At 39.7% G+C, this 12,017-nt stretch overlaps 2 protein-coding genes across 2 annotated transcripts; one reads left to right on the top strand and one right to left on the bottom strand.

Annotated features, from left to right (window-relative positions):
- Positions 1–2,790: 2,790 nt before the first annotated feature.
- Positions 2,791–5,734, top strand: LOC103997098 (CBL-interacting protein kinase 1). Its single transcript, XM_009418244.3, has 12 exons — positions 2,791–3,078; positions 3,177–3,239; positions 3,741–3,812; positions 3,901–4,008; positions 4,082–4,162; positions 4,235–4,288; positions 4,370–4,495; positions 4,587–4,889; positions 4,967–5,083; positions 5,158–5,229; positions 5,310–5,384; positions 5,469–5,734. The coding sequence occupies exons 1-12, from the start codon at positions 2,899–2,901 to the stop codon at positions 5,583–5,585; spliced, it is 1,368 nt and encodes a 455-aa protein (XP_009416519.2). The 5' UTR covers positions 2,791–2,898; the 3' UTR covers positions 5,586–5,734.
- Positions 5,735–7,907: 2,173 nt separating this feature from the next.
- On the bottom strand, positions 7,908–9,188 carry LOC135679291 (transcription factor EAT1-like). The gene is made up of 2 exons (XM_065192832.1): positions 8,505–9,188; positions 7,908–8,415 (listed from the first exon to the last, which is right to left on the bottom strand). The coding sequence occupies exons 1-2, from the start codon at positions 9,186–9,188 to the stop codon at positions 7,945–7,947; spliced, it is 1,155 nt and encodes a 384-aa protein (XP_065048904.1). The 3' UTR covers positions 7,908–7,944.
- Positions 9,189–12,017: the final 2,829 nt, after the last annotated feature.

A 12,017-nucleotide genomic window follows, 5' to 3' on the forward strand; every position in this document is an offset into this window, starting at 1 on the left:
ATTCACTTTTTTTTTTACTCCCAAGTTGATTTTCAATAATAATAATAATAATCATAAAAAATAATTACATATGTTTGTCGGATGTACTTCTGTGAGGAAAGATTGTCGTATGTGTTCGTCGCTCTCATGCTAAGTTAGTCGATACGCAATGCAATTTCTAATTTAAAGCATATAGAGTTAGTTTTAAAAGGCGAGAGAAGAATCTATTTCTTCGTTGGATGGATGTTTATATATAACCTCCAAAGTATTTTTTATTGAAAGAATAATTTTCATTACTATTTATGATGGCATGATAGTTTCGATCATGTTATTTTATTATTTGTTAACTGTTAATGTCAACATGTCAAATCTTGATAGGATGGCAAATACTGTCCTATCAACTTTTTCTTGAATTGTCTTGTGTTTGTTCTCTTCCCAATATTTTCACGAGAGAGAATGCAATTGGTCACAGACTGTCGTTGCAAAACCACACAAAAAATTCAATGAATCTTTGAGGGTTCATCATGACACAACCAAAACGAAGCTTGTGGTGGAGGTGGCATCCAACCAAAGAAAAGAGACACCCCCATTTTGTTTGTCTTTTTTTTCCTCAATCATAATGTGCCTTTTGGTGCCCTTTTTAGGAGGATTTGGGGGTGCTTAATACTTTGCTCAATTGCGCCACAATTGCTGATAGGAGCATCTAAATTTACCTATTTACAACCATGAAATGACCAGACATCTCAATTCATCTGTTTGAGTTCTCTACGATAATTATCGTCGATCTTCTCATTATTTAATGACCATAATAGCTTGGTTAGGATTTGATGCTGATATGGAGGTGCACATCGGCAGACGAGCTCTCCACGTCCTCACGCGTCGGCCTCCACATGAATTATTTGAGGGGAGGGTGCATGTGGGGAAGGTGGGTAGTGGAGAAAGGAAAGGGAAGGATACAAGGCGTCCTTCTCTGCCGCCCGTTTCATGCCCATGGCCCGCTGTACATTGTCTCTTCCTACGAGCAAGGATGGCACACAAAGACTACTTCTCCTCCTATCAAAACTAGTAATGGATTTGGACTCTTACAAGAGAATTCCAAGGTTATCATTGCTTCTTCTTCCTCGTCTCTCACTTAGCTACGCTTTTGAATCGTGTTTTAGCATATCCATTCGATCATATTAATTTTAGGGTATAATTTTATGTTCTTTTTTCTTTCTTTGCTTGTTTAAAGGTCATTCTTAAATTCTAGCGATGTGATCTCTCACGAACTTGATGTGATGGGATAACATACATATCGATATGTCACTATCATAAAGAAAATTAGGAGGTGGTACGAGATCCATAAACTTGTAAATTATCAATCTTATTATCAATAAAATTAGACGATAAAAGTTCATTATTTTTATAGAAGATAAGATTTCTCCAACTATATAAGGAAATAGGAAAATCATCAATTCTGTTAAGGAAAATCCTTCCTCCTAAATGTAGGAGAAGGACATATTATTGTATTCAAGCTAAAGCTTCTTCAATAATTGTTCTTATCTTATATTATTTTTATCAGTTTTAACCATCCAATCTTACTTGTTCGGATCGATTTTTTTAATTTGACAATATGACACATATTAACATATTAATTGATACATGCTTAATATAAAGTTACCCCACATATAAATATAAATATCATATTTTATCTTATTGGATGATGTGTACAAGCTCGAGGTGTGCATGTGACCTTCCTTCCATGTCTAATACATACACATCATAGTTTTCTAGATCATTAGGTCGGTCAAAGTCAAAATTGACAACCTTTAAGTATATATAAGGCATGAAGTTTCCTAGATTTGATCTCCTTTTGGCCTTACTACACAAACCAAACCATGGTCTCATGAAGACTATGCCAGCAATGATATACCACAGTAGTCCAACTAGGAATCCTTCACACCTTTTCATTACATTAAGATCTCTGGTGAAATCCAACAAAATTTGGCACCACAAGATTCAGTAGAGGTTTGGTCCTCTCTCTATCACATAATATCTTTTTTCTTTCATTGTTTTTTTGTTATACTTAAAGTTGATTAGATCTGATCCATATGTAAGAGAGGATATTAGAATTACTTAGTAAATATTTTGATATCGAATTTCAACTTCATCACTTTATATATATATATATATATATATATATATATATATATATATATATATATATATATATATAAAATAGATTATAATATAAATTAGATTTATTTTTGGGATTGACAATACAATTCCAAGGCTTTATGGAAGGTACAACTAGTATTCAAATGGATTAGATCAACAATAGAAAATATTTAAGATGATGCCAACACTTGCATGGATATGACCGACAAGGGCCATCACCAACTACTGTAGTGGGATCCACACTTGGAGGGCCTACTGATCCCAATTATGAGAGGTAGCCAGCAACCTCACCCTTGTTTTTTATTATTATTATTATTATTATTATTATTATTATTATTATTATTATTATTGTTATTATTATTTGACATCTGTTCAAGCATATTAAAATCTACCGAATCAAGTTAAGATGAGATACCAAAACATTGGAGAGTAGATATTGTGTCCCAAAGTAATAAGGTACAGCCAAAGCTATGATGAACGAATGAGAAGTGTGGGCGTTGAGTCCAGAAGAAGGAGATGGCGTTTACTTCCTTCCCACGCGCATCACGTTTGTTGACCGCCATAAGACTAAACTACGTGAAACCCACTCACCACCACACACAGGCCACGTAGCGGCTGTTTATTATGAGCTGGAGAATGGAAGGTTGTAGGTCACCTCCCCTCCCCTCCCCCTCCCTCTCTATAAGGGGAGCTCCTCCACGTCCTGCCCAATCCCCTCCTCCATCCCCCAGGACAAGCAACAGCAGAGAGAGAGAGAGAGAGATGGTGAAGGAAGGAGGAGGGGAGGGTGTGCGAGTGCTGGGGAAGTACGAGCTGGGGAGGACGCTGGGGGAGGGGAACTTCGGAAAGGTGAAGTACGCGAAGCACGTGGAGACGGGGCAGGGCTTCGCCGTCAAGATCCTCGACCGCAGCCGCGTTCAGTCCCTCAACATCACCGATCAGGTAAGTCTAATCTGTGTGGACGAGGTTGAGGAATCGAGTTTGCTGCTCTGAGCAGCTTGAGCTTACGGAGGCATGTCTGTGTTTGTGCGTGGTGACAGATTAAGAGGGAGATCGGCACCTCCAAGCTACTGAAGCATCCTAATGTCGTCAGGTTGCATGAGGTCTGCTCTCTTTCCTCTCTCCACCTCCCCGCTGTTCTTGTGATTTAGGATCCCTTTAGGACGAAGCAATCGGAGTTCCTCTTTCGTGTTGCCTCTGCAAATCCAACATCAGACGGCACTTTAGCCCCTTAATCGATTCATCAATCAATTAATCACAGTTCCCAACGTGTGGGTCCCACCTGTTGGAAGACTAGGAAAAAAGAACGCATCAATAATTCAATCAAATCTTTAGGAAAAGATATGATACAACCAATTAATGTCAAATGCCAACCTCACCTGCACCGCTCATTGGTCAAATTGGTGGGGGCCTCAAGTGCATGAGCTTGGTGGCGTCCGACCACTCGTCACTACTCACATAGGGTGTACAACTAGGCTTGCACGTCCAAGTGTCATGCAGCACATGCACATCGTTGTCATGTCTCTGTAAGTTGGATCATGTGACTTACAGCTTCAAACTAGCTACGTTCACTAATCTATTCTGCTCTCTCCTTGATTACACAGGTCTCAGCAAGCAAAACTAAGATCTATATGGTCCTTGAATACGTGAATGGTGGTGAATTGTTCGACAAAATTGTAAGAATTATCGATCCTGTAACTGTTAATTTAGACCTTCGATCACCGTCATTTGAGTTTGATCACCGTCGATCGATGGGCACTCAAGGCATCCAAGGGAAGGCTTTCGGAGGGAGCAGGGAGGAAGCTCTTCCAGCAGCTGATCGATGCTGTCAGCTACTGCCATGACAAGGGTGTCTACCACAGAGATTTGAAGGTACGCAACATAATAAGCATACTCGAGCAGCGTAAAGCTTTCGAGCCAGAAAGCTGAAGGTTTTTTGTTGCAGCCAGAGAACGTTCTTGTGGATGAGAAGGGAAACATCAAGGTTTCTGACTTCGGACTCAGTGCTTTACCACAACACCTTGGGGTACGTAGTTCAATCTTTGCCTTCTCCACGGAGACCATTGAGAGCACTCAATTTCTTCGACCTTCTTTTCAGAATGATGGGTTGCTGCATACGACCTGTGGAAGCCCCAACTACATTGCTCCTGAGGTAGGATAGCACTACTCCTGAAGATTTAGACGCATCCATCTTTTGTGGATCTGTGACATCTTACTGTGAAACCATCTCCAGGTGCTCTCAAACAGAGGCTATGATGGTGCCAGATCGGATATATGGTCTTGTGGTGTCATCCTGTATGTTATTCTTACAGGTTCTCTTCCATTCGATGACAGAAATCTGGTTGTGCTCTATCAGAAGGTACGTAAGATGAAACTGAGCCAAAGAAATTAGCTTAGCTCATGCCCCTTCTGAGAAGAAAACGATGTGAGGATCTCTTCATTTGTTTCAGATACTGAGGGGAGATGCAAAGATCCCCAAGTGGCTATCACCTGGTGCTCGAGACATCTTGAGAAGAATCCTTGATCCAAGTCCTATTACCAGGATAAATGTAGCTGGAATCAAAGCACATGAATGGTTCAAGCAGGACTATGTCCCAGCCATCCCCAGTGACGATGAAGAAGACCCGAGTCTTTCTGTGCTCTGCAAGCATAATGAATCAGATGAAAATGGAACTTCACCTACCCACATCAATGCGTTTCAGCTGATTGGGATGTCTTCCTCTCTTGATCTTTCTGGCTTCTTCGAGAAAGAGGTAATCTGTTCTATCTTCGATTCACAACAAAAGAATGCTGGTCTAACAAAGTCCTCTTTGTTGACCGACCTGTGCAGGATGTCTCCGAGAGGAAGATCAGGTTCACATCCAATCACTCACCAAAACATCTGTTTGAGAAGATCGAGAACATCGTCACTGAAATGGGGTTCCAAGTCCAGAAAGGACATGGCAAAGTAAGATCGTTGTTTCATTTGGTAATCTATCTGAGCCAAATCGGCAATCACACTTACTAATCTGCCATTTGCAGCTGAAAGTTATGCAGCAGTGCAAGAGTTCAAGAACCCCAAGGAGCTCTGGATCGTTCTCGGTTGCTGCAGAGGTAGGTTTCCATCTGCTTGCTCATAATATTCCACTCATGGCTTTCCTGCACCTCATGCCAATTCTGATGGTGGTGTCCAGGTGTTTGAGCTCAGTCCATCTCTGTATGTTGTGGAGCTAAGGAAATCATATGGAGACTCCACATTATATAGACAGGTACTCACTCGATCTCATTGGTACAAGCTCAGAAGAAGCTTTGAGAGTCTCAAACATATGCAACTCTTTGCATGATGACTGCAGCTGTGCACAAAGCTATCAGGTGATTTGGGTGTCAGCAGGAGCCAACACATCTGCAAGGCTCAGTCAATGCCAGAACTCAGCAATTTTGAAGGAGACATTCCTGTTTCTGCTCAATGATCTGATGCAAATTTTGGGCCAAGTAGAATGTGGAAGAGATAATTCTTGTTCACCCCACAGAGTGTAAATAAAGTTTATACTTACATGAAAGAAATAGTGTATATTGTGGTCACTACATTATTTCATTTCAATAAAATAATTCAAGAAAACCCCCTGAGTTCCCCCCAAAAATAGGAAAATATTTCAGAAACTCTATATTTTAGATAATTATATAAATAATTAAATTTCTCAAGAGGTTGAGATATGGATTGAAGTATAATTTGTTTTCTGTCTTCTCAAGATCTGTTTGGCTAAGAAATCCTCACTTCCTAATGATCAAAAATGAAAATGATGAAAATTTAAAATCACAATAAAATCCATTTACAAAAAACTTAAGACACATGATGAAATCCGAAATAAAGTTTTATATATAGTTTAATCAATTAAAGGAAGATAAGAAAGTGGTGGATTCTCTCACTTGTTTGACATCTTCAAATTTATTCCTTTCATGGAGAATCATAGGCAGTGACATCATAGTGATGATACAAATGATAATTATGATATTTGCTGTACTGATTGTATGTGGTGATACCACCATTGCATAGAGGAACACAATAATATATTTTCATCAGTGATATATATTAATTTGATCAATGCTTATATGGTGATTAAATAGACAATATTTAATCTATATAGCTCATAACACATGTCAACCTTCTACTTATTCTTCAGTATGTTAATTTGGTGGTAGGATGGATTACTACAAAATAGTAATTCATTGGAAGTCAATTTAGATGCCAACATTTTTTTGTCCAAGTTTTTTTTTTTTGCTAATTAGATTACAGATGATGTATTAAGATAAAATTTAAATAAATAAAGATCATTAGATATTATATATACAGATAAAAATAATTATGTAGAGAGACACCCTGTTTCTGAGGTCAAGTTTAAGAGAAGTTATATCTAATTCAATAATTCTCTTCTGCTAAACTGTTTTCAGTAATTTATTTTTATCTTTTATTGTATTATATGTTTCATTCACTTCCAAGAAATATGGAGAAATATTTCTAAAATTAAGAATGAAAATTTAGAAACCACTGTTACTTAGAGAAAAGCCTTATATAATCATATCTCTTTTTTCCTTCCTTTTCCAGCATACTTTCTGATCTAATTCAAAATTTCAATTATAACTAATAAAAGTCTTGTCCACAGCTTTAGCAAAGAATTTTTATTAATTAGAAAGCTAATCATAAATGAGATTGTGTTGGGAAACATTTTTCTACTGTGAGTGTAAAATAACATGAGATCTATACACTACTCAAGGATAACAGAGTATATATATGACATGAGAGTTGTGTTGTTTCAGCTGAAATAATCTTACCACTCTCCACCTCACCAGCCATTGTCCAGTCCTCATTTTGTAGTTCTACCTCAATCTCTAATCTCTAAAAGGTGCCTTATCCACTGCTATCACAAATCCAAGTTTCCTCATCTATACACAACTAGCTTGAGGCTTCTTTAGCTTGATTGAGCTTAAAATCAACATTTGAGCTTGAGTAGGCTATCTTGACCACATGTTGAGGCTCAAGTTCAATAATGGGCTGAGTTTGAACTCAATTCAGCACATAAACACTGCATTTATGTAGTAATCCCTCTACAAACAATCAGGTAAAATATTTCATTTTCAGTTCTTGCCTGAGACTCTACAGTTACTTTCGATTCACTAACAAATTATGTAGTAAATAAATCAGGAATTGAAGTATGAAAACTGTGTAAATTAGTACAGAATTAGTGAGTGTAGGATACCAGTTTTGTTTCTCTTTATTTTGTTGAATATGAAGTAAAACACTAGTTGAACAATTGTTTCACTTTGTCCATATCATACACTCGCAGCAAATTGTTGAGTGCTGAAACTTCTTATCAGTATAGATGATTGGAAGAATAATTTGAATGCCTTTGTATGCATCATTTCAATGATCCAACTGAAACTTCTTATCATATTTCATTCTGATTAACCAGTTTTTAAAAGCATAGCATTATGATAAAGCTCTATTTTCTTTAACTTTTATGCTGCAAGTTGATTCACTTGATGCTTGACATTTATATTTGTAGCAAAAGATGGCATAAAGTGGAGTGTTGCAGTCCACTATTTTCCTGCAAGGTGTATCAGAAACTACTGAGAAAGAGATTGTTTGGTCTTACCAGGCACAATTCTATCACCTCATACTCCAACTAACATATAATGCGAACCCTAAAAGCTGGCAGGCAAAGTTGGGCCACTCACATCCATGGCTTCGATGAGCTTCTTCGCGATCGCGCTCGCATACACTGAAGAACCTTCATGAATCTGCAACAACACCAACTTGTCCTTTGTTAGGCCTCAAACACAAGAAGAAGGCATGGAGAGTACTTGGGAGAGTGTGACACTGACCTTGGTGTTGATCATGAAGATGTGAGAGTATCCTACGTTTCCTCCAGACAAATGCAGCAGCTCGAGGTGGAGTTCGTCGAGGACCTTCGCGACGATAAGCATGCAGTTCATCATCTTACGCCGAGTGAGCTTGATGTTGGCTTCGTCGTCGACGATGCGGACGTCCACGAACGTGTCCTTGGATCTCCTTTGGAGCCACGAGCTCCGCAGCACGCCCTTGGATGCACGGTCGGCGTCGTCCATGGGAGGCGTGATGGAGGAACTCTCCATGTCGCCAGCTGCTTGGTCTCCAGTCGCCGTCTTCCTGGCCCTCTCCCTCCAACGTCGCTTCTTTTCCACCAGTATCTTGAGCTCGTCGACTGTCCTCAGCAGCTCGTTGATGTACTCGATTGTGTCGGCGACGATGGAGGCTCTGTCGGGCTTGGAGGCAAGGAAACGTAGAGAGGAGGAGCATGAAGAAGTAAGAAGATGACACCATTAATGCAGCTTTTTATGTGTCGGACACATACTTTAGTCGAGTTTGGGATCAGTGATTTCAGGTCTTCAAACTTCTTGCCGAGCCTCTCTCTTCTTTGCTTCTCGTTCTTCAGCCCGCCCTGTTTCATCCCCCACGGAGCTCCCTGCTGCCGCTTGTTGCGCACATGTGGGCTCTCGAGAAGCTGCCCTCCACGCCCGTCCTCGGTCCCAATAACATAAGACTCCCCGCTGCCTCTTGATCCAGCTGCAAAGAACCCAGCGGCATGCGGAAACGAGCCGAGCACTTCTCTCACCATAAATGGCGGATTGGACGGACCGTAATGGACCGCCGGGTCGTACAACCCGTCGGGCGGCAGCTCAGCGAAGAACACATCGGCCGGCATCCCAAACGCCGCCGAGTAGGAAATGGTGGCGGGATCAAAGCACTGGGAGTAGCCGCCGGCTTGCATCAGATGGGTGGAGATCTCTTGCTTGGCCTCGAGGTCGAACTGGTGGTGGAGGTCGAGCTCCAGTCCCATGGAAGCGTCGTTGATGGTCTGGTCGTCATGGGAGAAGCCCGGGAGCCTCATCTTCTCTTCCAGGTCGCTGCTGTTGCTGCCCTTGTTGTCTTCCACGGGTGGTGGTAAGTCCGGGTAGCTCGTGGTGGCAGTGTGAGATGAGCCACCAAAAGCTCCTGCTGCTCCAACCCCCCGGCCATGGGAACCAAACTGGTACATCCTTGTCTCTCTTCGAATTGCTTGAGATCTCTACATCAAATACGGTGTTAGCTAAAACCAAGACGCATATATACACAACGATATGGAGACATTAACAAACAAACCTGTGGAGAGTCGGTGGAGAAATGTATGGGGAAGGGTTCAGAAGAGCATCGATGAGAAGCCAACTTGGGAAGTGACTAAAGGCATGGTGAAAAGCAAAATGCAGGGAGGTGGAATGGGAAGAGGAAGAGGAAGAGGAAGAGGAAGAGAAGAGAGAGGGGATGTGCAAATATAGAAGAGGCAACGCTGATTTGGAGTGAAAGAAAGCTGTTGGTTTCTTCTGCATGAGTTTGGACAACAGGGACGGTTTGTTACTGAGATTCCCCACCGCCTCTCGGACGGGGCCCACCAAAGCCTCTCACTCCTGTCCTCGGTGGGGCCCGCGTCCCGGTGGCACAATCTTCCGTATCGCTGCCACTGCATGATATGATAGCGTGGTGAAACGGCACACCGATTCCCCCTGCACAGCTGCAGGGGTCCAGGTAGAAGGAAGAACGGAGGTCGGTGTGGCATCTTCTACGATAATTATTGATGTTAGACTGCGGCACTGCCGAAATTTCATGGTCAAAATTGGACCATTAAGGGACTCTGCCAACATCTGAGAGAACGGAAAGGACCAAAAAGACAGGTGAAAACAAGGGATTTTGGAGCCATGAACATAGGAATGCAGAAACACTGAGCGTCGTTGTAAGCCAGCAAACTACAGGTATCGAAGATAAGGGAGATGAGTATTGGAAAGATGAGAAGCTTGGAATTGTGTTTGTCTATGATCAATACATCAATCACTCGGCAAATCTTCTTCGACAGATGGATTGCGTTGGGGTGTGGAGGAATCTTAACCCTTTTCTCATGCTTTTTTAACCCATAACTTTGCAGTTGATAGAATCCTGAGGAGGTTGGCCCATGCTCTAGACATGTCCTCATCCTTTCACAGATAGCAGACGCTGTCATAATATTGTGATTAAAAAGCAGCTACTGAAGAAGAAGAAGAAGAAGAAGAAGAAGAAGAAGAAGAAGAAGAAGAAGAAGAAGAAGAAGAAGAAGAAGAAGAAGAAGAGATGATTTAGGCTTCATCTGGAATTTCCTTGATTCAAGACCAGAACCATCTTGGTAGACCTCTGCATGCTTGCTTCTGTGATCGGCGAGGACTATGAGAATACAAGTGGCATTTACTTGCACCAACTGCTACCAGTTGAGCTTTTGTATGATATTCTAGTACTATAATCTTTTACGATGTAATCAAAGAAAGTTATATGCTGATTTCTCAGAGATATCCAGTGCAGTGTTAAGATTGTTCAAGTGAGTCAAAGTGGATCACCCACCTCCACCAACTCCCATTTGTTCCAGGATTCTTGGTACAGCAGCTCTGAGAACTTCTTATCAACTACTTTAGCAGAGAAGTTTTCGTATAAGAATAAGTTTGTGAGATTGTTTAACTTATCCATATGATACACGAGTTGTACCCATAATATGATAAAATATATCAATATATTGATATGTATCGTTTTATTATACACTTAACTGGTTTTGCTAAAGTCGTACAGCAACCATACGTATCCATCCGTAAAGATCAATCTCCATAAAACCTTTTATGATTCCTTAACATATACAAAAAAAAGAAACAGGTCAGAGAAAACATCTTAGAATCTACAAGCAATTATTTCAACAAATGCTTCATAACTAATGTAAATTATAAATATATTTTATAAGTTTTAAATGATCGCATAATAAATGGTCTAAAATGAGATCTCAACGAGTGTCCACATGACATAATCTTTATTTACAAGCAACTATCAAAACAAAGAAAAATGGGACTACTAAACCTATTATCAACTCTTTACGTAAGTAAAGCATGAACAAAACTAAAAGATACGGAGATACATGAGCATTACATCAAACATATCATTTACAGATTTATCCTATATCAATTTACTAATACGTATCGCTTATATAGAACGATATGCTATAATATGATGAACGTTGATTTAATATTTTGAAATTGATTATTTCTAATTAAAGTAATAATAATAGTATTCCTTCATGCATAATTTTACAATGCTGTGTTGCATGTATTTTTATGCTGACATGTAATTAAGTTATGTCAAAGGAATTCCTCTATTATCTGAATTTATACAACCAAAACTACCTTATCGTATTTTTAAGTTGATAACAATAGTAAAATTTATCGTATAATATTTCGATACCATGTGATAGTTGATGAAGTCTCTTGAGCCAAGAGATCTATGGTGTGTGATCTGATTCCTCTGACGTTTAAGTTGAGTTCGAAGTAAAAAATAAAATTATGAATAAATAATAGTTGAATTTGATAATAATAAATTGATGGATGTTTATAAGAGAGGAGGGGGTTCGAAGCATATTTTACTGTATGATTAAAATATATATTTTTAATGGATCTTCGGTTCGAAAAATCACCATACTGCCATCAGCATTAACAAAGGAGATAACCCACTAGCAAATCTCACATGATATAAAGGAAATGGCAATCAAGCAAGCCAAATGAAAACACTTCAATACTCCTAAAAGACCATTCTTTTACTCTAACAGTGCTGTCTTATTATCGAGGAATATTTCTTGGAAGCTAAAATATATGAATGAAAATTCTTATCTTGATTAGCTTCAAACCTAATTATGTAGATTTAAGCTTTGGTTGCTAAGCAAATTGGGTTAGGTTTTAATTCTTTTTATGGTCAGCTCAATTTTTTTAAGATATAATTAAGTAGCTTCTTTTTGGTCACATACGATGTACCGCCTGACCACCTTACAGTC

The sequence above is a fragment of the Musa acuminata genome, chromosome BXJ1-1, assembly GCF_036884655.1.
Source record: "Musa acuminata AAA Group cultivar baxijiao chromosome BXJ1-1, Cavendish_Baxijiao_AAA, whole genome shotgun sequence".
NCBI classification, from domain to species: Eukaryota; Viridiplantae; Streptophyta; class Magnoliopsida; order Zingiberales; family Musaceae; genus Musa; species Musa acuminata.

Excerpts from the sequence above, each read along its gene's own strand:
- LOC135679291 (XM_065192832.1), bottom strand. The coding sequence starts at position 9,188 with ATGTACCAGTTTGGTTCCCATGGCCGGGGGGTTGGAGCAGCAGGAGCT. Across the intron at positions 8,416-8,504 it reads TGATCCCAAACTCGACTAAA|CCCGACAGAGCCTCCATCGT; the intron begins GTATGTGTCCGA and ends CTTGCCTCCAAG.
- LOC103997098 (XM_009418244.3), top strand. The coding sequence starts at position 2,899 with ATGGTGAAGGAAGGAGGAGGGGAGGGTGTGCGAGTGCTGGGGAAGTAC. Across the intron at positions 3,813-3,900 it reads GTGAATTGTTCGACAAAATT|GCATCCAAGGGAAGGCTTTC; the intron begins GTAAGAATTATC and ends TGGGCACTCAAG. Across the intron at positions 4,289-4,369 it reads CCAACTACATTGCTCCTGAG|GTGCTCTCAAACAGAGGCTA; the intron begins GTAGGATAGCAC and ends AACCATCTCCAG.